Below are 23,719 nucleotides of genomic sequence, written 5' to 3' on the forward strand. Positions count from 1 at the left end.
AAATACTTCCATGCAGCCCCGACAACCACTATCCCTGCCCGTACAACATCTCCAAAATCCAGCACAGCATCACACTTACCCGCCATGTTGCTACCAGAGACGACTCGGCAAATTCTGGACGAGTTGAACCTACCATACGATTTTTTATCATTGGACTCCTCTTTAAGCGATCCGCCCAGCGATTTTGGTCATGATCTTGAAGACGACATCTCTTTGTATCCAGACTCCAAAGTGTGTCCTTCCAAGAGTCCACATTTCCAGCCTCCAACCGCCAATCTGGACCCCCAAACCCCTGTCAAGAGCACCAAGTTTCTTGACCCTGAAACTTCCAAGTTATGGCGACCCAAAATAGCCAAAAGATCTCCCTACTTTCCAATAGCTCCAGCCCCTGCCATATCTTGTCTCCCGTTCCCCCCTATCGATGCCCCGTCTTTTGGTCTTGTCCAGGAACAGCTTGCACACGAGCCATTCAAGTTGATTATTGCAACCATTTTCTTGAACCGAACGCGGGGCGGGGTTGCGTTACCCGTCTTGTTTAAAGTCTTCGAGCGCTACCCCACCATTGAGGCTATCGCTTCTGCGGACCTGGCAGAATTTGTCTCTATGATCCATTGTTTAGGCTTCCAGAATCAACGCGCGAAGAAATGCATCGCCATTGCACAACTATGGGAGACCGATCCACCAGCCAAGAACAAACGCTACCGCAAGCTACACTACCCCCGGAAACTGGATGGTCGGGATATCACAGCCGATGAATATATTGATGATGAGGACCCGCGAGCAGCCTGGGAAATTGCCCATCTACCCGGAGTCGGAGCATACTCCTTGGACAGTTGGCGCATCTTCTGCCGAGATGAACTGCGAGGGCTAGCTACGGATTGGAAAGGAACGGATGCAGCCGCGCATGGCTTTGTTCCCGAATGGAAATCCGTTCTCCCCCAGGACAAGGAATTGCGAGCGTATCTCACCTGGATGTGGCTCAAGGAAGGCTGGGTTTGGGATTGTCACTCGGGCGATTTGACCCCGGCGGGGGACAAGACGCTAAGAGCAGCCCAGCGGGAGGGCGTGGCGCACGAGGAGGATGGGAACTGGGTGTTGCAGACATCCCCGGTCAAGAAAGCGCTGAATGGATTGCACGCGATGGACTGAGCACGTTTGTGGATGTGATATGATATTCTGAGCCAATCTTTTTAGTTAATGATACCCTGAACTGCCTTTCCCTAAACTCGTCTAGATCACATCTCTCATCTCTGTACTCTGGTCTACTCTCGTCAGGTGACCCCCGTATATACCCCGACCTCGGGTGTCGTCCTAATGTTTCAGCCTTCGGGTTGAATCGTCCTAATCTCCCAAGAAGCATCGGGCTTCCATGCAGCTCCAGCATCCACACCAGTAGAGCTGGGCCCAAAAGGATTGTGTCTGTTGGCCTCCTAGCAAGTCGGTCCCATCCCTTCTCGTTCTTGCCCTCATAGCGCCTCATGCACCGTACCTGCAAAGAGCCGCGCTTATTTTACTATCTTAGTCGAGTTCAGCTCGATCGATCGCCCAGGAAAATAAAGCCCATCCATCTACGGAATGCCGGAGCCCTTCCCGCGGCCCTCGTGCGATCGACGCAGGCGCTGTGCCTCCCGGATTTAAGCGACCAGTGAAAACTCACAACTGCCCAACTCAAGCGCCAGGCAGCACGCGCAGGAGTTGGAGACGAAAATAGGATCACGTCCTCCTCAGTGGCGGTGCACATCCCCCCAGCCTTTTTGACTCGAGGGTTCGAATGCACGGACAAGACTACGAAGTACACGGACTGCGACCGATGAACCTGCGGGCCCAGGGCGTCCTGAAGGGATCCACCTCGTGCGGCTACCGCTACGGCGACGATTTCTCACGAGTCCGCCATGTTTTTCCCGGTGAGACCTAACAGCGTAAAGAGCCGGAAGCCGAAGTCCTCCTCCACTTCCAACAACAAACATCAGCAGCAACCAGCGAAGCGTTCGTCCCAAGGACGGACCTCCCGCACGTCAACCAAGGAAACCGAGCCCGAAGAATCCACGGCTCGCTCCTCCACCTCCTCGACCTCCCACAGCGCTCCCCCCCGCCGGTCCTCTATGCCAGGCCTCGACGCCGCGAGCCGGTTGGGAACAGCCTCGTTCCTGGAATCGAGATCCAGCCTCCCATACCCTACCTTCTCGAAAGCGCACAGCAAAGAGGATGTCCGCCACCGCGATATCCCCACACCAGACCCGACCGACCTGACAGACCACAAGGATAATGGGGAGGCCAATGGGACGAGTCACAACCGCACCGAGAACCACCATGCCCCTCCCAGTCCACCCCTGACTGGTCTGGATCAAGAGTCATCTCAGAGGGGCACTGCAGTCGGCAGGGAGGATGATAAAGAGTCAGAAAAGCCGAAGACGAAGAAGACAAACATAAAGATCAGGACCGAGATTAACAGGTCGTCGTCGAGCCTCCGATCGAAGAAGGATGAATCAACCAAGTCCAGCAAAACGGCGCGGGCGGACACTCCCAAGTCGAAGTCGTCCAAGACCGAGAAGGAAGCGTCGTCGCCTCGAGCCAGCCACAAGCCATCGAAGACGAAGCTCTCCGATGAGAAGAAGCTACCTAAACGATCGAGCCGCTCTACGATGTCGCCCTCGCAGTCAACGGTCCGCGATGCAGGTGCAGAGTCGGCTCCTGGATCTGATGTCACTTCCATTGCTCCCAACCAACAATATACTGCATCTCGAAAACCGATGACCCCGCCCATAAAACCTCCCTCTCGCAATCAGACGCGGTCTGCTGCGTCCCACCGCCGCACTCCCAGCGACGACTCACTCGATTATGGGAGACCCGTCATGCCCGGTCAAGGATTCGATGCGCCGCCGCCGCCTCCGCCCCCACCGGAGGTGCCCGTCTCCATCCCAAGGGTAGACTACTTACTTCAACATGGCGGACTAGATCATCGGGTCCCGCGAACATTACTTACCGGGCCAGCTACGTCCGATCCCTTCTCCCAGTCAGCAACTCAGCCTCAGCTGGCGGCTGCCAAGGTTTTCGATCCGTTCAATAACCTTCTCGATAACTACCAAAAGGTGATGAGCAAAAGTGGGTCTTTGGCTGTGGCGACAGGTTATCGTTCAGTGGCACGCCGACTTCTCGACCGTCTGGAGGCTGTTTTCGCACGTGATATTTCATCGGAGCCATGCAATTGCCTTATGTGCGAGCGTGAAGCTATGGAGAATCGCCCGGAGGGAGTCAGCTGGGGAGAGGTGTTGGAACTGGTGTCTGGTCGCCGAGAGTTACCTATGTGGCCGCCTTTTATGATGGTTGCATCCACGGTGGAGGCCAGAGTGCCTGGTGAAGAGCACATTCCTATGCAGAAGCTCGACGTCGATGTTCCTGAAGAATACCGTGATCATTTTATTCGTCAATCTCGCAAAACCAAGGTCGCGGTGGACAAATGGCTCTCTGAGCAGACAGATTCCGCGAGCAGCGCGCCAGAAGAAGTGGACGATGAGACCCTGACTTTTGCAATGCTCACACATCTTGAATCTCACCACCGCTCGCTGTTTTGCGCTTTGCTTGGCATCAACTCCTCGACTCCTGTCCCGCGATCTGGTGAGGAGAAACCCCGACAGCGACCCTCGCCGCTTATTTCGTCATCTCTGGCAATCCAGCGTCTGTACCGCCTACCATCTCTCCCGCGCGACCCGGAGACCGCCATGTTCATGCTGAATAACCCTGGCCTGCATCACGTCTTGGCAACCCTTGCCGCCATCACTGATGACGAATGGGAAATTCTTATATCCGGTCGCTTTGATGGTTTCCTCCGCAGTGGTGTCGAAGATGCCATGACCCCTACCCATCCTCGACGGAGTGGCAGTTGCTCTACTACGCCCTTTAGCACGGGAGGAATCTCGCGCGGACCGACGCCGAACTACATGGACGGTAGCTTCCGACCAGCCAGCCAGCCCAACGGAGCTCCATCGTCCCCCGCATCGTTCGGAGGACCGATCGCGTTGGATGAGGAAACTGAAATTGCTGCTCTGGCGGAAATCGAACGCGACATCTTCCTCGGCATGGAGGCACTGGAAGATGCTTTCGAGGCGCTCCACCTCAAAGCCGAAGTTGTCCGCCGAGCGCTGCGCGAACGTGGCGCGGGACTGTCCGTCGCGAACCAAAGTCGACGCGGATCTTACGTTGAAGCACGTCTGGGAACGCCGGCCTCGGGTGTACATGCATGGGAGAGCGGCACGGAAGATGATTTCCTGGATGATGACCGCTCCTTAGCCCCGGATGACTCTGCCAGTAATATCAGCTCCAACCGTCGGCGCCGACCTAAGAGGCGCACGGAGCGCCGGACACCTGCTCCGGTAGAGGAAGAAGACGAGGAAGAGGCGCCGGTGCAGTCTAGTCGCCGTGACAGCCGAAACTTGCGGCGGAGGTAAATTCGGCCAACGAAAACAACGGCCTTCAAGTTGGACGGAAGCATCCAAAGGGATGTTTCAGGGTAGCATGCGAGCGGGATATAGTATTGCATCGGGCGCTGCTGGTTGATGAAATGATGATGATACCCACCTCCCCCCCCAATTCCAAGTCTCCCCATAACCCACCGGCCTCATGCTCAGTGGCGTATTGCCGCGTATGACTTTTTGTCAGTTTGTTTGGTCTCTGTTAGCTTGCTTATTATGATTGATGAATGCCACGAGTCGTGCCTTTTGTGAATTGTTAACGTAAAATGACCATCGAGAGAAATAACCATCGAGTTTCTGTATCCAAACCTATTGATAAGACCCATCGTAAGGTTGAATATACCTCCAGGGCATGTTCCTGCACCCCTCAGTAACAAGGCCGAGGGATCCAACCCCCCGGTCCATGGTGAAAACGCAATATGAATAACAAAAATCAATTGCATACGGAGTCCCCAATTACAAGAGAGGGTGACAAGGCTGCCGGCCTTAGCACCTTCAGGCCTCCCAAATCACTCACCGGAATGTGGCAACATCTAGAACCAACTCGACTTAGGTAGGTACGTGCGAGAGCTCACGCAGATACAACCATAAACCGGAATGACTTGCGCCGACATCAGAAGTGCCAAGATAATGATTTTGAGGGCTTCACAATTCCTTCGCTCGGACAAAATACTCCCGGGCGGTGACTCAGTATGTAGACGACTGGGTCGCACACGGTCTGTTCACGCCGGCGAGCGTGCTAAGGAGATTCTTAGGAACGAGTACATGGGATGTGAATTCAGAGGTCCCCGAAAGGACTCTCAATTCAGTTGCTACTGAAGATGCGACGGGGATGAAACGCATCAATGGAGAAGCATTCATCAGGTCCTCTCATATTCTAAAGCCTTCCCCAATCCCATGATGTTAGACCAATTCTTTTAGAGGCATGCATTTACTTTTCTACTTATCCATTTTGCCATGAGCACTCGCAGGCACTTAACCTGACTGAATAACTGGAGGACTGCTTTGGTCGATCCTATACAGAGGTGTGACGGCATGGGCATGCGCCTCGGCTTTGTGGCATGCGCCTCGGCTTTGTGGCATGCGCCTCGGCTTTGTGAAGATATAATCCCGATCGGAAAAGACGGGCCGTTGTGCAGGTCATGCTATGCCACCCCTTCGGAAACCCCGAGAACGCCCCACAAGTTGATAATTGTGAGCTCGGCCTAGTCGCTATCTATATGAGCCGAGCGTTTTTGCAACACGCCGATGTTTAGATTAGTTGGCCAATGTTCGACGAGAGTCGCAGGGGGCGGTATGTGATAGGCCAAAAATTTGGGGTTTTCTGTTTTAGTATCACGGGGGTGAACCAATAGTTCGGTGCAGCTAAATCTCCTGGATGCATTATGCCATGTCATTTGTTGTCTCTGGAGTGAACCGCCTCGTCCCGAGGCAGGTGTGCTTGATAACCGGCGATAGTCTACCCCTATTCTCTCGCAAACCCACACAATCTTCGAAAACAACCCAGTTCTTTGGCTGTTTCAGGTTTCTTCCCACTCGCCACCGCCCGGTCAGCACATCGGAACTAGTGGCAATGATTAACGAAGAATCGGCTTGTCCTTGTCTAGCAAAGACTCTAAAGCACAGGACATGGTACCTTCTGGCACATGTATCCCGCGTCTAACTAAAGATGGTCTTTCAGCCAAAGCATGATGGCTACCGGCATATTCTTTCTCTTTTCGAACTAGGTTTTCCATAGTATTCCGGGGGGGGGAAGTCTAGCAGGCTCTACGTGGTCGCTGACCGGCGACGATATGTCTATTCCGGATCCAGCTGCTCTGATGCTACAAATGGTCATCTGCAAGCAGCCTTCAAAGGGTTAAGTACAGGATGGGCCACTCTCTGTGCTGACCTCTTGGCGAGGCAACTTTTCGATGGAGTATCGACCAGGAAGTGGAATTGAGATCTGCCACGGAAACGGCAACTCCACCACGGAAGTTGACTACGGCCCGGACGATATTTGGATCCGAGATGAGTTGGGCCGACTTGGCCCACTCCGCACGGTCACGCGACAGCTCGGACCATGACTGGTTGCGCAGAAACTTCCTTCAACGCAAATATTGAACTTTCTATATCATCAGATAAGCCATGAAGACAGACCAATATGAGTACCGTTCATGCCACCATTGAGCAGATCATAGCAGATCTTCTCCGACAGTTGCTCGCGGTGCCGACGAAACTCTAATATCTGCAATACGGGTTGATAATCTGGGGGAAAAGGCACCCGCTCGAATGATGAGCCGTGCGCCACGGGCCTAGGCTTTGCGTTCCACTCAGCATGATGGTGGAGTATGCGGTGCCGTTGTTTTGCAGCGGGTCATCCCATGTAAGCACATCTTGGAACACAGAGATACTGGCCGATAGAGCACCGCTAGTGAAGGTACGAGGACATGTTTACATGGTCCAAATCGGAAAACGGCTGTGTCTAAGATGGAGATCGGCAGGTAATGCTGCATGGCGTTGGTGGCTGATCGATTAGCCACGGACTATGGCCGCCATCCAAGACAAGACTTCGGCAACTGCAGTGCATGATAAGCGCCGAAAGAATCCAGCCCGAGTATGTGGTCTTTGGGACAAGACCTTCCCATCATCTTCAAATCTTCTTATCCAACTTTCTTTGCCCCCGCCGAAGATCATGACCATGGCCCCGATCGGTGGAACTGGCCCTAGAGATGGGTACCTTCGACAGTGGAACTGAGCGGGAGCTGCCAGCGGAGTCTCAACTAGTTTGAGGATACTATTGGGACCCGAGGTATCTGGAATTTTCGTCTCCGCGGGGAGGAGGATTGACGGCACGGAAAGAAGATTGTGAGGGGCCTTCCCGGCAGTGTTCCGCCAATAGCAGTGCGATGTGGCAACTATGCAAGAGACCCAGACCAGCCTTGGTACAAAATCTCGATGACATGTTTTTCAGTTCCACACTCATAGAATTCTGATCGGCAGCCCGGGCAACGTGAGCTAGCAGGAATAGGCAGGAGAAGGAGATCCAGGAGATGCCCTACGGCCTTGGCCCTGGGGAGAACCATGGCTTCGCGGTCCCTCGACCAAATAAGCATCGACCAGCCTCAGCGCCAGCGGCACGCCCGACAAGATATCTGGTTCGCTGTCACTAAACGCCCCTGAAAAACCTCTGTGAACTGGCAGTTGGCGGGAGAGGCCGCCTTGAACTCCGCGACCCCCGCAACTGTACCACTTAGTTGCCGTTGAATGGAGAACAACGACGCAAGAAATCCGGCCGGGGCACACATTCCCTGGCTCCTGAAGACATGGGAAGTGCAACGCAACCTCCACGATCGCTGCTAACGGCTCTCGAGCGAGACGGTGCCAACGTGTACTCATCCTTCGCTGGCCAAGGGTAACCGTGTCCCCATCCACTCACCGCGCTAGTCAGCCGGCCGACTCGACGCGAATCATATCCCGTCATGGTCGACGATCTTTTCGTTGATCCTCGGTACACGGCCGACATATGTTCCGCCTGGGTTGGTGGGTCTTCGGGAGGCCCATGGACACACACTCACATATGTTGAGACTAGCCAGTGAAAGCTTCCCGAGGGCATTTCAGCCGACCCCGGGCTCCATTACTATGCGGGGATGCGCGCGGAGTGCGCAGACCGCACTTTCGCTCCCTTGACACAACTACTGCTCCATGCAGCCAATATCAAGTTTCGCCTCTTGGACGGGGTACGCATTCGCATTAGTATCGCTATTTCGCCCAATCCACCCGAGGCTCAATGACGCAGCCCCAAATCTAGGCGGAGTAACTCGCGAGCCGAGAGTGGGTAGCAGGTTTTCAGTCAAGAATTGACCGCACCGGACGCCCAGGCGGGCAAGGTTCCATTCGATGGAGTCGCTGGGGAATCAGCCGTGTTTCCGGTCTGTTCCTGGTGGAAGAAAGCTTATTCTGGGCCTCGGTCGTACCGCCGCCAGCTCAATATTACACTATTGCTAGCTAATCCTTTATTTTCCGACGCAATGTACCATGCGATCGACATTATCACTGGAACCGTGCCTTGGCAGGACAAACTGCAAGTCCGAGGGAACTACTGGGAACTACTCCATACTGGACCTCCCCTGGGGCAGTCGGGCAACGGAAAAGAACCGATTCTGCAGGGTTCCTACAATGGACCAACCCCCTGGGTCATCGCTCTTGCCCTGTCGTTGGCCACTGGCCATTTAGCTCTGTTGCAGCTTCGGAGCGGCCGTGGACGATCAACGCCCCTCTGTACTCGGCGCGGAGGACCTAATCCAATCCAGCAGGCTGAAAACTTCGCTGCGCACTTTATTCCTTTGACGGCATGGCCACGGGCGTTGGAGCTCGTGCACGCGAACCTTACCCGTGTCTTCCGCTAGTGTTCCAGAAGCGTCGCCCCTGCGTCGGAAAATCAGGACTAGGACCTCTAGCTAAACCGCGGCCTTTTATGAGTGGTGGGACCCGCCACTCCTCACGGCTCACTGGGTCAGCGCGGAGAGAAAGTTTGTGGCGTGGTACAGAGTATGGCCACCTCTCCCAATGCGCAGCCGTCCAACGCCTTTTCCCAAAATTCGGCTGATTTGGATGATATGCAGCCGCTTCTGAGCGGCGCTTCATCCTTTTCGGCAGTTACTCCATGCCGCGCAGAGCACCGCTCAGAGCACCGCTCAGAGCACCGCTCGGACGGTGATCGCGAGTGGATGCGGCCGTCTTGACCAAAACCTAACCCGGTCTACTACCAGTACTCGACCCTCTCGTGGCAGAGACTTCGTGTTCTCCCCACCCCTGCCCCTAGTCAAACAGGGGTGTGGTCGCCTAAAGTGGGGACAATTTTACTCAATTCTAGCCTTTGCAAGACTATGAGTCTTTTGCCTTAGTTACGGGTACCAAGCTCATTCTCCCCACCGTGAGGCCCTAAGGGAGATGATCCCTTCAAGACCCAGACCAAACGTCCCAGTGCGTGGAGTGTCACTCTTGACAGGAGAAGTCTTGTGGAAACAAACTTCCCATTATATTTCCCCCGACCTTATTGGTTTTAGAGTTCACACTGCCTGACAAGGGCCTTTGTGTGGATTCCTTTCCATTGTCTCGGATGTAGTTGCGAAAAAGCATTGGTAACCGCATCCTGAACCTCCGTTCTTTTGTTGCCGCCTCCCCCAACCCCCTGTCGTTCTTTTTACCCCCGTCTGGTCAATTTATGGGTGAGGCAGAAACGACTACGCCGCTACCAAACCATCCGATCACATTTCTGTCAGCACTTGCGGTACTGGCATTTATCTGTTGCACTTGGGCCAAACTTTGACACCCGAGAAAACCTCCGCACGGCGTGGTCCAACTTGCTTTTTCCACAGCTAGGTGATGGTGATAGGGCGTGCATCGGGCTCCTTATTCCCATAAAGATCTTCGAAAATGTCTGGCCTTGTCCTTTTGAGTCTCATGCCGAGAGGCCCGTCATCCGGGGGCGAGATGCTTCCCGGATTGACGAGAGATGTGTCGCTTGATATCGACCCATTGCCCTTGGTCCAGCGGAGAGGCCTCATAGCAGTCTCGGTCATGGCTTGTCTCTCCTTTCTTGCCACATTGGGACTACTTTCATTCATCACTTACCGCCTCATTTTCTGGCGGTCAAACTATCAGAGATACATCGGTTACAACCAGTATGTCATTCTGATCTACAACCTGGTCTTGGCAGATTTCCAGCAATCCCTCGCCTTTTTGATTTGCATAAAATGGATTGCTACCGATAAAATCAAGTCCGGCACGGCTGCATGCTTCCTACAAGGTATGTGGCTTCAAATTGGAGATCCCGGCAGTGGTCTTTTCGTGCTTGCTATTGCATTCCATACGTTTTTGTTGGTTGTCTGGGGTCGAAAGATGTCCTACAAGGTGTTCGTCTCCTTCGTCTGCGGTGTTTGGGCATTCATTGCTATCATTGTGATCATTCCCATCGCCGCATACGGGGCAGATGTCTTTGTGCCCTCTGGCGCCTGGTGCTGGATCAGTGAAGATTACGAGACCGTTCGTCTCTGGACTCATTACATCTGGATTTTCCTGGCCGAATTCGGTACTGTGTGTTTGTACGCGGTGATGTATTTTCAACTGCGACGACAAATTGCTGCTTCGTCGATCCTGGGCAACAGTCAGCTGGAAAGTCTCAAGCGTCTACGACGGGTGGTTGGCTACATGACAATCTATCCCATCGTCTATATCATCCTCTCTCTTCCCCTTGCTGCTGGACGGATGGCTACAGCAAACGGCGACGCCCCCTCGCTCACCTTCTTCTGTTGTGCCGGTAAGTACAATGTTGCCAAGATTGTCATACCATGACGGTGAGTGATGATAGCTAACGCATCCCAAGGCGCCATTATTACTAGTTCCGGTCTTGTCGACGTTATCCTATACACTCTCACTCGTCGTAACCTCATCATCGATTCCGAGCCCAGCCAAGACCGCTCCTACAACAAGTTCGCTAGCAGCAAGGGACGCCATGGCGAAAACCATCTTACCACAATTACTGCCGATCCCAGGAATCGAACCAGGCTTGGTGGGACCATTCAGGACCACCATGAGCGCGATGGCTCGACCGATAACATTGTCCAGCCGGGCGTCGAGATGGGCCCAATGGGCAAGGTGTACCAGGAGACCACCATCGAAATTACCACCGAGCCCGCATACCCGTCAGAAGGCGCCAGCGAGCGCTCCAGCAAAGACGAATTCAGGGAGCCCTCATCTCGGATGTGGAAACGATGATCTATTTGATTCAAAGCGATGGCCTTTCTACGAGATGCACGCCTACTACATTGGTTGATGCTCCCTTCTAATAATGTTCCCCTCCTTGACCTTTCTTCACGACGTTTCACTTGACCGATGGCTGCTGTCCTTCTCTTACCCACACACACATTTAACCCTTCTCCTTTCTATAACTTTTTACCCTGACCCTGTTCATTTCATGACGGAACTTTGTACATACTTACAACCGGGAAAATATGCATCTCATTATTATGCTTGGGAATGGCAAGGACAAAGAGGATTCCCATCTATATCTACTTCTTCTGAACAATATATTCATAAATCAAACATCAGTCTATTGACACACATCTTATAACATTGCCGTCGAATAAAGCAAATAACCAGAGGATACGCAGAGAATGCTATGAATTATTGGACTTTTGAGAATTCATACCTAGCACATCTACCAGAAGCACGTCCTCCAAGGAAATGGATCTGGTTCGGATACAAATGCAGTGACCTTGACATATATGATTTGGACTGTGTTATGGCTCCCGCAAGTACGTGTGCAAATTGAGAATAAGCTCGCTAGCTTCGAGCACAGATACGACGAGGTGAGTCTCGGGGGCGTTCTTTTGCTGAATACTACAATTGCTGAGGCCTTGGGACTATACAGTTTGCTCCCGGACTTTCCCGCGATCAGTTCCAGACGGTGGCGTCATAATTTTCCATCTACTAATCTACTGATGGCTGAAATGCGTGCAGCGTCTACGAAAGTAATCCTGGGGGGCCCTCGCAGACTTACAAGCAGCAGCGACACATACATTCTTTTCAAGGAGCGTTTCCTTATGACAGTTTTGCACTATACGGTTCTGATCTGATCTTTTGCCGGCCTCTCGCCTTCCGTCTCAGCGTTCATGTGTTACTTTTTCATCAAGCAGTGTCTCCAGATCGTGTTCTGCGCCTCTCGCTACCGGCATCCAGCGCTTCCTATGCCTCAACCCGTCTGCTTTTCTGCCAGAGTGCCATAAAGCGTTACCCACTTTAATAGATATAGATATATCAAAGATCCTTGCGGAAGAAAACTCGATCAAAGCCATCTTGGTTCTTTCTTTCAGTCTCAGAGAACCCCATTTTCAAATAAACTCCAAGATTTTCATACATCTTGACGTTTGTGTAGAGCGTGACCGCCACACAATTCTGCGATCGCGCAACATCCTCGGCGCAGTTCATCATAACTCGCCCGTATCCATGGCCCTGGGCCGAGGGATGGACCACTAAGTTGTTGACTTTCATGGAGTTGGAGGCTGGGTCAAATTCAAGGACAATTGATCCAACCACCAGGTTGTTCTTATCCTTTAAAACAAGAACATTCTGAGTGTGGATGATTTGATAGTAGTCTTCGTCCATGGGGGCTGGCCGTTTGCCGATACGTTCAATATATTTTGAGTATGCGGCTTCAACCATTGACTGGATAATTGGTACATCTTCGGCCGTTGCTTTGGTTATGGTATAATTCTTGTTGGATGCGCGGGACGGATCGACCATGTTGCTCGGCGAAGTTGCGACGCGAAGGCAAAGGACGGAATTGAGTCAAAGCGAAATATATCAGCGATGGACAGTTTCTAAGCCTTAAAGGCTTCAGAAGTTGAAGGCGGCGCTGCAATCCAATTTTCGTATACACTCGGGGTAATGTCCAGTCGCATGTTGTGAGTCTCGTACAGGCGACCCTCGGGAGACAGCCGCAAGGTGAGTCAGACTGTGGATCGCCGCCCTCGCGATCTCACCAATCAAGCCTAGTTGGATTGACGAACGTTAGCTGTAGTAGTCCTTGTCCAAATAGCCCGAAAGTTTCCAAACATCTTTCGATTGGATCTTATTCTATAGCTGGGACATGTAATGCCCGTCCTTGGAATGATAGCGGAATCTTCGAGCTTCCGCCGAACCAGCCTCTCCGGCTATGATAGCATTTCTCCCACAGCATTGTGGGCAACATGGTAGTAAATACTGTTGAATGGAGCAATTTCTCCAGCAATATTTTCCGTGCTCAGAATTGGCTGACCACGTGATGTCGGGTTCATCAGTATTGATTTTTTTTTTATCTTTATTTATATTTCTTTCTATCTATAAATAAATATAGAGAAGATAGCCTAATTATCTCCTATTACTTCTAGATCTATAATTAGTTTATTCTTAATAGCTAATTAGAGGGTCGGGTGAGGTTTAAAATTTTTGAGCCGACCCTCGCGAGGGTAATTCCGAGGTCTAGAAATACCGAGAATTGGGGAAATTGGGGTGGGCACCCCGTGGGGAGGATGCAGGTCAGCTGGACATCAGAAAAACCTCACCTGGACATTAGGCGGCCTATCTTACTAGTTAGGCTAGACCTAACCGCAGATTATCAAAATTACTAGAATTATAATACTAGACCTCTCAGTTAATTTTTACCCTATAGTATACTATATGCTCTCTAAGTACTCTTTAAGTACTTTTTAAGTACTTCCATTCTATATTAGTCAAGCTTCCTTATAAGTAATATAGTATAGAAGCGCTTAGAGAGTGCTTAAAGAGTATTGATTAAGTACTTAGTTTTATCTCTTTTATATCTTAGATAATACCTTAGGAATAACTATAATCTAGTAACTTGAATATTTTATGTGCGTATTGTTTATAATTAAATCTGTATCAGTACAGTAAATCTCGCTTATCTAGAAAGCTTACCTGGACATTTGGCGGACTTTTTTCCTAAAAGGTTATAGTTTAACGTCCGCGAACCTTATTTGATGTCCAGGTGACCTGTAGGCTCCGCGGTGGGGCGCCTGGTCGGTTGTGTTTCATTTTCGGTATACTAAGACCTCATACCAACCCCTTGAGCGTCGAATTACGAAGTCGTAAAATACTGCATTTACTGTACCATGGTCTCGAAACACGCTGAATACGTATCGCCTAGTATGCGATCATGACGAATTAGATCGAATGGAATCAAAACCAGGATGACAAGATTGGCTGATTGAGGAAGAAAATCAGGGGGGAGAGATGTTGACGATATCCCTATGCGTCCGATACCCAGCTATTACGAAGCCTAAATTCATGACTAATCCCTAATTACATACAAATACCTAACAAATGTGGGCCCATGTGTGACCTACTGTATTTGGGGCTTGGAATCTAAATTACATTGTATTTTATAGCAATATAGTAGAATCTTCTTTTGATATCTTTAAATTTAGATATATTGCTCTTAATACCTTTAAGAGCATACAAAATAATTCTTAAATCAACATATAGTCTGGTTGTATGTTCTGGTGCTGGCGGCGTGGGCGGGTTGCCGGGGTGGGTGAACGGTTGGGGTTTCAGCAATTCTCCCAGCTCTGGATTATCCGTGCCTTCGCCCACCCACACCGCTTCGCTAGTGGGTGCGCCCGGTGTTACCGTCATCCCTGTTTTACCGTTACATTTTGATGAAAACCATCGATATTTTAACACATTAGCTAATTATCAATAAAAAAAAACTCTCCCTGTCGCGTCGTAGCCTCCTCAGCCTCAGCTGCCTTACGAATAGCTTCCTCAGGCCTCTGTGTGGGTTTGTAGCTATAGACCTTTTCGAACTGTCTGGCTAGTTTCCTCTCCTCTATAGCTATATCTTTCGCCTTCCTAGCCTGAATTGATCGATTTGTATTATTAACTTTTAATATACCTGACTGGCTAAGCGGCTTAACCTGTCGCCTAGTTAATTGACGTCGTAGGGGTGCCTGCGCGGCTCTGATTCGCTGGATTGTATCCTAGGTTATATGAAGCTCTTTAAGCTTCTCTCGCTGGTGGTCGAAGATCTTAGTGATATCTCGCTGTATCTTTGGCAATAATGTATTAAGATATTTGGTTATCTTTGTCTGGTTCTTTAGGAGTGCTTTAATTGATTTTGGTGGGGTAATTTCAACACTGGACGACGAGAGGGCGGTTGGTGGTGGTGGTGGTAATGGTGTATGGAAACTATGCGACCGAAGATTAGACTAAAGCTTAGGGATTTCTATCTGATTCGATAGATTCGCTACGATCTAATTACTATTAACCGGCTAAATGTCTCGATCTTTAAAGGATTCGCGGATGATTCGTTAGGTAAACGCCCTTGATCGTATAGGGCTAATAATTCGGAGGAATTCTGATTTCCTGTAGGGCTAGCTACCCTAAAACGATAGTTTATTATTTGTACGTCGAAATTGCTATTTATAATTTAAAAAGGGCTTACTATCTAGTAGCTAGTAGAGATGTGTCGAATAGGGTAAGAAGCCGAATAGTATAATATTATGAGCCTTATATTTTTGTATAAATTCGAGGGTAAGATGCGAACTATGACCGTCGAATATTAGATGGCGCTTTTCCCCCTTCTTAATGCGGCTATTAGTTAATTTAATAAACGAATTTAGCTAGGTAATAGCTAAATTATCGGAAATCTAGCTATTCGGTGATGTAGTAGTGATAGTGTTTCGTGGGAGATTATCGCTGCTATTAAACTAATACTCTATAAAAACGCTACTTTTAAATATGAATAGCGGGTCTATCTGCTAGCTATCGGCGGCGATATATTCGATAGTAGTGATAGTCTCGCCTCGCTTAGATTTAGTAAGGTTAGGGTAAGATGATTTATAACTAAGGACGTTTCGCGATTGCCCTTGACCTAGTTAGAAGCCGTATTTATCGAAGTTATATACTAATCGTATAGAGATATTATAGAGTAGAATCGTAAGCTAGTTATACTAATACTAAAGAAACCCTACGTCTTTAGCTTAAATTCGCCTCAGTTCCTTAGTCTTCTACTTTACCGGTACTAGATTAATATATGTAGGGATACGTACTATAAAGCTATACGCCTAATTCTTGCCGACCTATCTATCTTAGTCTGTACGCCTAAGCGCCTAATTTACCTACGTCTCTATAACCTACGTATTAGGGGGGAGGTTCCAGTTGTATATCTAGTGTATCTAGGCCACCAAGGCTCTCTCTTGATAGCTTGTAAGGGCGTTTCTGCGTGATTCGGTAGGTGTAGTGGGCGTTATTGCCTTTTTGACGCGGTCGGAGAGGGTAGTGCGAGATACGTCGAATTCACGCGTAATCTTAGCGATATTTGGTTTCTTTTGGGCTAGAGCGATTTTGATAGCCTCGGCTAGGCAAGCTTCGTCGAAATTGTCCTTTTTAGGCATGTTGTGTGGTTGAAATAGCTGATGGTAGGCGAGGCGATAGAAAATGACGGTAAAACAGGGATGACGGTAACACCGGGCGCACCCACTAGCGAAAGCGGTGGGTGCGCGGAGGCACGGATACGTTATCTCAACTCTCCGTCTGGGCAAGGCTTGTTTTTGCTTGTCGGCCAACTTCCGAAATCTCGTTCCTTTTTTAGGCAGATTGGGAAGTCCAAACAAAAGGAGGAGGGGAAGATGGGGAGAAGAAGAAAGCGTCAGCGAGCCGGAGATATTTTCTTGTTATCGACTTCTTCCGTTTGCGGTTCTCAATACCTCCCCATCTTCCAACTAGTACCCGGCATTCTAGTTTTAGTCGAGTACGATCGCCATTAAACTCGCCAACCTCCGAAGCAGATCTCTCGGTCGTGTCATCGGTATTGTCGGCCCAGCTATGCGGATTCGTGCGTTTCGGAGTGGTAGGGGTGGTTGAAGATATGGTGGGACATAGAGCTCCGAGGGCTACGAGGTTGTTTACGCACGTAGGCAGGGTGATTGACAACGACAGGGAGGGCAACCGCTTTGAGCGCTTATGTATGGGAAATTGTATAATTAAGGGCTTGGTAGACTTCATGCAGTGGAAGGGCGAAGAGGGGCAGATTTTTCTAAAATAGGCCTAGTATGGCGTGCGAGTTGAGAACTCTGTCGTGCGAAAAACAGTACCCGGATTAGATTCCCCCTGCCGCGGTCGGGCCACCCCAATTACCTCTGAGTATGGTAGACATTGGTCAAGTTTGTCTCTTCTAGCCACCGAGTCAAAGGTGTCTGCGTCAAGCGGCGTCTCTAGCGGGAGGATTGTGAACATTACATGGTGTTTGGGGTGCGCCGCCCGCTTACTTGTGTCACTCGTTTACCGATTATGTTTTCTAAAGGTCGACTTAAACCAACGGAGTAAATCATGTCAGAGCAAGCTAAAACAGTATGGCATTGTATGGCGCTATAAGGGGCTATTTGACCGAGGGGAACAAATTGCATTGAAGAAATGTTGATTGATTCAAGGGGTTAGAAGAGCGTACATACAGTAATACAGTAGTACTCTGTGAACAGGGCTCTTATTACAGTAAATAACCCATCTGGCTCCTCCGACCATCGGATGAAAAGGAGCGTCATTGTTCCAGGGTTAGACGTCAGTGGGGAGCGGGTCCGATCCTAAACTTTAGGACCAGGACCGGACCACCCGGTCCCCATGGTGCTGTTCGGTCCCCCGTGTGGTCCCCCGGAATTTCAAAATTCTACTAAGACCTTCCTATTTAGGCTATATAAACTAATTAGTTAGCTAAAGATACTATATAAACTATATAAACTATACATAAATCATATAATTTTCTATATTTGTCTTATGTGTAGGACCCCACGGGGGACTAGGACCGCAGTGGTCCGGTCCTAAAAAAGTTGGGTTCCTAGCGGTCCTAAAAGTTAGGACCGAGCCTAGTTTCGGTCCCGTCTGGTCCCGGTCCGGTCTGGTTCCTTACGGTTTGCCGAGGTCTAGCCAGGGTACTCGGGACGATAAGCCTTGGTGCCATTTTGACAGTTTGCGTTCACTGAGCCGACCTGTAGTCACACTCGCGGGTTCCACTATTTCCCAACTCTCTTCCGATTTTCGTCTTCTCTTGTGCCAGCCGCTCATCCTACTGCCTAGGAATCTTCTTTTTGCCACATTTCTCACTGCCTTTACACCTGTGAGAGTGAGATACTGATTTTTCTCGCTTGGAGATGTTCGAGAATTACCTTCAATTAGCCCAGATCGCCCTGGTTGTTTGCCCTTCATATGTTGTTTTTGGCTACAATCAAGCAGGTTTGGGGGGACTCTTGAATTTTCCATCCTGGACAGAACAATTTCCTGCGATTGATACTGCCAACACCGTCGGTCACGAAAAAAGCCATCATTCAACTGTTCAGGGGGCCATCGTCGCCTCCTTCACACTCGGTGCTCTATTTGGCTCGCTCAGCTGTGTGTGGATTGGTGATTACCTTGGTCGGAAGCGTACTATCTTCCTCGGAGCATGCGTCTCCATCGTGGGCCAGGTCTTGGAACTGTCCGCTCATTCCTTGCTCCAATTTACTATCGGCAGAGTCATCATCGGCGTCGGAGTGGGATTATTGAGCGCCACGGTACCTGTCTGGCTTTCTGAATGCTCTTCTGCCGACAAACGAGGTCGCAATGTTGTGCTAACGGGGCTCTTTATTGCCCTCGGCTTTGCAATCTCAGAGTGGGTAAACTTTGGCTTTTATCACATTCAGGATTCGGCTGCCTCTTGGAGAGGGTCATTGTCAGTACCACTTCTGTTCTCGTCTGTGATTATTTGCAGCATACCATTCCTTCCCGAATCGCCTCGCTGGCTAGTCCGCAAAAACGAAATCACTGCCGCAAAGCAGGCGCTTGCAGCACTGAAACAAAAACCGGTGGATTCCGATGAGATCATCGCGGAGGTGGCTGGGATTGAGATGTCCCTCGAAGATCACAAAGAGGTCTCTCTCAAGGATCTGTTCGTCATGGGAGAGGATAAACTCTTCTATCGTTTTGCTCTTTGTATGCTGCTTCAGTTCTTCCAGCAGATGAGCGGTGGGACCTTGATTTCGGTCTATATCCCAATCATTTTCGAAAAGAATTTGAATCTTGGTCCCAGCACTGGAAAGATTCTTGCCTCCGCTGCTATGACATGGAAGTTCCTTTCCTGCTTCGTCTGTTTCTTTAGCATAGACAGAATCGGACGACGCGTGGCTTTCATGATTAGCGGAGCTGGAATGTCTCTCTGCATGACAGCAATGGCCGTGTCAAACTCCTTCGGTAGTGACAACCACTCGGCTTCCATAGCCTCTGGGTTTTTCATCTTTTTGTTCAACTTCTTTCTTCCTATCGGATTCCTCGGAGCCAATTTCCTCTACACGACAGAGGTGGCACCAGCGAGTCTCCGGGTTGCGATGCAGGCCATTTCAACCGCAAATCATTGGCTCTGGTAATTACCTTAATCCTTTGTCAAATCTACGTTTGTAAGAGATACTAACCTTACCATTTTCAGGATGTTCGCAGTCGCGATGATGACTCCTGTCGCTTTTAACGATATTGGATATCGTTATTATATCGTCTATGCGGTAATTGCCGGTATGATAGCTCCGACGGTGTACTTTTTCTACCCGGAGACAACGGGCCAAAACCTGGAGGACCTCGACCTCATCTTCCGCGAAGCTCCATCCATCAGGGACGTTGTGAGATTATCGAAGAAACCGCGCGTACGCAGTGAGAGCACGCATACCTCGGATTATAAGGCACAGCTCGAACACATTGATCTGGTGGAATGCTAGCGGAAGCCAAGCTCTTCAACGGCATAAACACTCTGTAGGGGTCGCGTGCTTCCCTCCGCATGGCTGGACGAGCGATCAACACCGGTACTACTTCTCTAGGGTAAGCAGAAAGTGATCTACCGGATCTGAACTTGATTTTATGGCATCGCGGCGGTGAATAAGGCCTGGACGAGTGACTGCAAGAGGCTTTGATACAGGGTATAGGTTGAATATATTAGAGGCTGTTTTGTCTATAAGGAAAACTTACTGTCGCATGTAGACTGCGGCAGAATCCATAAAGCCCATAGCCCAACCCAGCCCAACCCACTTCTGGGCTAGGTTTTGGCCGACGGGTTTGGCCCATTGTGTTCTATGGGCGTTCTATGGGCCTAAACGAGTGCAAACATAGTAGTAGTATTCATACTCGGATCTGTCAAACGTGAGCCCGATTTGCCGGCAGGACACCCTCTTGTCATTCGGTAGACAAGTCAGACTGTATGGAGGAGTCCAAAAACCGTCGGGATGAGTGGGGGAATAAGACCGCTGGACCAAAAATACTCCATGGGCAGGCAACATTCCTAGTTGTTACAGTCAATCATTACTTGGACAAAATGCACCTGCCCGGAGGGCCCGTAGGCCGTCGCTGATGAGGTTCTTTCTCCTGGGACAGATCAGCCTCATGGGTTAGCTTTTTGTGCAGGTGCGGCGCAACCCACCCCCACTAGTTGAGGTATCAACATGTCTGCAGGAAGTATAGTGTATAAGATTCTAATAAATTTTGAGTGGACACCAGAAATGCACTCTTTTTTCCGACCCCTCCAGCAACGATGCCCAGAGCACTACTTTGACGGAACGCCGCGTACGTAATTCAACGTTGAGCCTCAATTTCACGGCATAAACGATCATACAGCATTCACCGGTCGATCCCAATACCCGTGCGGGACCCAACAAGCCTCACGTAAGAGAATCAATACACCTTCTCAGACTGCTGCCTCCACATCTGGGTTCTCACGCATGACATTCAAGGAGAATGCACCATCGGACGCCGACTCTTGCGAAGACAACCTCATGGCCCAAGCAAATCAGCAGCTGGCACGCGAGTTGCTCCAGAGCCAGGCAAGCACGCTCGCAGCATGCCTGGCCTCCCAACATGTCGTTCCCCTTGGCAGCTCTCCTGGTTATGTGAGAATTTGGACGGCAGCAGATGCCTTTCAAGAATTATACCAATACTGGTACGTCTCGATCTCCTTGCATGGACATTCGCTAATCCGTGCAGGAAAGACGCTGTGTTGGAAAGGTATCATCTCAACTGCCAGAACTTCCAGCCTGCCTCTGAGGACTACAGTGATCAACTCTTGATCTTCGTTCCCGACCAGTCTGTCCGCGACTGGCCAGCTGAGGGCGAGCGAAGGCGTGCGCTGGGGCTTCATCAAGTATGAAAAAAGGACCAGTCGAGCCACCATAGCAAACGCGGGCACGCCACTCTCTATTGACGCCGTTGGCTTCACCATCAAGGACGCCCATAACCATCTCGTGGGACATCACGGCGACGGTCTCAAGCTGACTGCGTTGGTCCTCTCTCTAAACGGCTACCTAATGAGCATGGCCCCGGGCTGCTGCATTTAGCGGTTCTAGACGGACGCAGACTCCACATTGATTTCCTGCACTGTGACGCCGTCTCAAAAAGGCTAAAGTAGTCGATTAGACCGACCCTGCACCGGCATGGGAAGGCTACGTTCCCATGTGGAGAAGGATGTCACGGTGCTCGTCGGCACGCGCCAGCTCAGGCTGACCGCGCCGCGTTTTTGGGATGGCTCCAGATCACGATCGACACCCCGACTCACCTCACCTTTCCTTCGTGCATCATTTCCACAACGTATTGCGATTTAATCCTGGATCCTTAATTCCGAGGCAAGGTCTATCACAACGGGGTCTTACTGACACAATCTACCGCGGACGACTCTTTTTGTCTTTGCATACAACTTCGTGCTTGCGACAAATGCCGCGATCAACACCGACTAGGGTCTTGCGGGACGCGGCTGGCCAGGTGCAGCAGATTTGGGAGGATGCTTTGTGCATTCAGAACGAGGCTATCTTGCCTTTTTCGTGCATCTCCTGGGGAACCATGCCTGCAAAGCCGAGGCCCTCGCTACCGGAGACGCTGCGGAACATGCTGCGTGTCCACTGCCCAATCCGAACCATCAGATGGGAGCAGCGAGGGCTATTCAGCTATTCAACGATGTGAAACCCTGCACTGTCCCCGGACACGATATTTGCGAGAAAAGTCGATCACATTCAGGTGCTCTACGTGAAAGGCCCGACCGGCAACACCGATGTATACTTGGACTAGGGACTAGGATCGGCCATAGGGCAATGGAGAACAAAGCCGGTCCACACCCTTGCAAGGGGGTCCGTTTCGAGCACTCCACCCTTAACCATGAGACAACTGCATTACTGGCCAACCCCAGATGAATCACGCGAGTGTCCAAGGGCATTGGGTTCAAGTAACTGATCTTGTTGTACTCGATAGCTTCGATGGTTAGAGAGTAATACTTCATTAGTTCAGGATGTAAAATTGCCTGTGTTGAGATCTTGTCCTATCATGCAGATCAGGGGTTTTCATGTGCGCACCCGGTGGATCTACTGCTGAGCCAATCATGGCGTCTAATATATATTTGTTTTGCTCTTCGATTATGTGCCTATAACTCGTCCTGAGCAACTGAGCCGTCCTATTTAAATGGCCGACCCGTCACATATAGTAGCAGGCCATCTGATGATTTTCTCAAGTCTTGAACATGTTACACTCACCTCCTGGTCTACTTGCCGCGGTTCTTATACCGTTTCTTCTGACAGGCAAAACGGCTGCCGATGATGCGACATCACGGGCTCAGGTAGCTCTGAATACCTTACAGAATTGGTATAATGTTACAACTGGGCTCTGGGATACCTGTGGGTGGTGGAATGCCGCGAATTGCATGACTGCAATCGCAAACCTGGCTGCACTTGACCCATCGATATCAGATACGGCGAGCTATGTCTTTAGCAATACGTTGAACATGGCCCCAACTTATAATCCCCATCCCGGCAGCAAAGCAAAGATTCAATCACGATCTGGAAGTGCCGCTAACTCTTCGGAGTGGTTGGACTCGGCGTATGACGATGATGGATGGTGGGCGCTGGCCGCTGGCCTGGATTGCTGCATACGATGTGACCAATGATGATGAATATCTAGAGTTAGAACAGGGAATTTTCTCAGAATTGGTATGCAGCTATTCCCTGTGCCTAAAGTTCTGGCTCATTGCGTCTCAAAGCTCATTTCTTTCTAGACGAAAGCCTGGGGTACTCGCTGCGGTGGCGGCCTACCATGGAATCCGGAAAGTTCCTACGTTAATGCGATCACAAATGAACTATTCCTCTCCGTTGCGGCACACCTCGCAAATCGTGTCTCTTCCCCACCTGCCCACCTGAAAGAGATGGATACATAGAATGGGCAGGGAAGGAGTGGGACTGGTTCGCGGCGCAAGGTTTCATCGGAGCGAATTACACAATCAATGACGGCCTGTTGGACAATTGTCAAAACAATGGTCAGACAGTGTATGTTGTCTGTTTCTTTTCCATTATATGCTGGTCTAACAAGGTCTATTAGGTGGTCTTACAACCAAGGCGTAATACTTGGTGGTCTAGTCGAGCTAAACAAAGTGGCCCCTAACCATACATACCTGGACTCGGCCAACAGAATTGCCCAGGCCGCCATAGAGACTCTTTCTGACTCTAATATGGTTATTCATGATGTTTGTGAGCCAGAATGTGCGCCGGATGCAACGCAATTCAAGGGTGTCTTCATACGAAATCTGCAGATGCTGCAAAAGGAATCTCCGAAAGATAGCTATAAGCAGGTAATCGAGAACTGTGCAAATAGTATTTGGGCCAATGATCGAAACGAGCAGAATCAGTTAGGTGTTAATTGGGCCGGCCCATTCGGTTCTGCAGATGCT

At 50.3% G+C, this 23,719-nt stretch overlaps 9 protein-coding genes across 9 annotated transcripts; 7 read left to right on the forward strand and 2 right to left on the reverse strand.

Moving 5' to 3' along the window:
- Window positions 1-84: 84 nt before the first annotated feature.
- N7482_005524 (uncharacterized protein) lies at window positions 85-1,149 on the forward strand (the record flags this gene model as incomplete). Its single annotated transcript, XM_056687649.1, has 1 exon — window positions 85-1,149. The coding sequence occupies one exon, from the start codon at window positions 85-87 to the stop codon at window positions 1,147-1,149; it is 1,065 nt and encodes a 354-aa protein (XP_056543204.1).
- A 743-nt stretch (window positions 1,150-1,892) lies between these two features.
- N7482_005525 (uncharacterized protein) lies at window positions 1,893-4,445 on the forward strand (the record flags this gene model as incomplete). Its single annotated transcript, XM_056687650.1, has 1 exon — window positions 1,893-4,445. One exon carries the CDS (start codon window positions 1,893-1,895, stop codon window positions 4,443-4,445), a length of 2,553 nt encoding a protein of 850 aa, XP_056543205.1.
- Window positions 4,446-8,480: 4,035 nt separating this feature from the next.
- Window positions 8,481-8,858, forward strand: N7482_005526 (uncharacterized protein; the record flags this gene model as incomplete). The annotated part of the gene is made up of 1 exon (XM_056687651.1): window positions 8,481-8,858. One exon carries the CDS (start codon window positions 8,481-8,483, stop codon window positions 8,856-8,858), a length of 378 nt encoding a protein of 125 aa, XP_056543206.1.
- Window positions 8,859-9,888: 1,030 nt separating this feature from the next.
- Window positions 9,889-11,229, forward strand: gprC (the record flags this gene model as incomplete). Its single annotated transcript, XM_056687652.1, has 2 exons — window positions 9,889-10,771; window positions 10,838-11,229. The coding sequence occupies 2 exons, from the start codon at window positions 9,889-9,891 to the stop codon at window positions 11,227-11,229; spliced, it is 1,275 nt and encodes a 424-aa protein (XP_056543207.1).
- A 1,041-nt stretch (window positions 11,230-12,270) lies between these two features.
- N7482_005528 (GNAT family N-acetyltransferase) lies at window positions 12,271-12,756 on the reverse strand (the record flags this gene model as incomplete). Its single annotated transcript, XM_056687653.1, has 1 exon — window positions 12,271-12,756. One exon carries the CDS (start codon window positions 12,754-12,756, stop codon window positions 12,271-12,273), a length of 486 nt encoding a protein of 161 aa, XP_056543208.1.
- A 3,431-nt stretch (window positions 12,757-16,187) lies between these two features.
- Window positions 16,188-16,406, reverse strand: N7482_005529 (uncharacterized protein; the record flags this gene model as incomplete). Its single annotated transcript, XM_056687654.1, has 1 exon — window positions 16,188-16,406. One exon carries the CDS (start codon window positions 16,404-16,406, stop codon window positions 16,188-16,190), a length of 219 nt encoding a protein of 72 aa, XP_056543209.1.
- Window positions 16,407-18,155: 1,749 nt separating this feature from the next.
- Window positions 18,156-19,745, forward strand: N7482_005530 (general substrate transporter; the record flags this gene model as incomplete). Its single annotated transcript, XM_056687655.1, has 2 exons — window positions 18,156-19,399; window positions 19,463-19,745. 2 exons carry the CDS (start codon window positions 18,156-18,158, stop codon window positions 19,743-19,745), a joined length of 1,527 nt encoding a protein of 508 aa, XP_056543210.1.
- A 993-nt stretch (window positions 19,746-20,738) lies between these two features.
- N7482_005531 (uncharacterized protein) lies at window positions 20,739-21,350 on the forward strand (the record flags this gene model as incomplete). Its single annotated transcript, XM_056687656.1, has 2 exons — window positions 20,739-20,956; window positions 21,101-21,350. 2 exons carry the CDS (start codon window positions 20,739-20,741, stop codon window positions 21,348-21,350), a joined length of 468 nt encoding a protein of 155 aa, XP_056543211.1.
- A 1,536-nt stretch (window positions 21,351-22,886) lies between these two features.
- On the forward strand, window positions 22,887-23,209 carry N7482_005532 (uncharacterized protein; the record flags this gene model as incomplete). Its single annotated transcript, XM_056687657.1, has 2 exons — window positions 22,887-22,985; window positions 23,051-23,209. The coding sequence occupies 2 exons, from the start codon at window positions 22,887-22,889 to the stop codon at window positions 23,207-23,209; spliced, it is 258 nt and encodes an 85-aa protein (XP_056543212.1).
- Between the last annotated feature and the right edge of the window lie 510 nt (window positions 23,210-23,719).

This window comes from Penicillium canariense, assembly GCF_028826845.1.
Source record: "Penicillium canariense strain IBT 26290 chromosome Unknown utg000003l_segment0_segment0, whole genome shotgun sequence".
Classification (NCBI taxonomy): domain Eukaryota; kingdom Fungi; phylum Ascomycota; class Eurotiomycetes; order Eurotiales; family Aspergillaceae; genus Penicillium; species Penicillium canariense.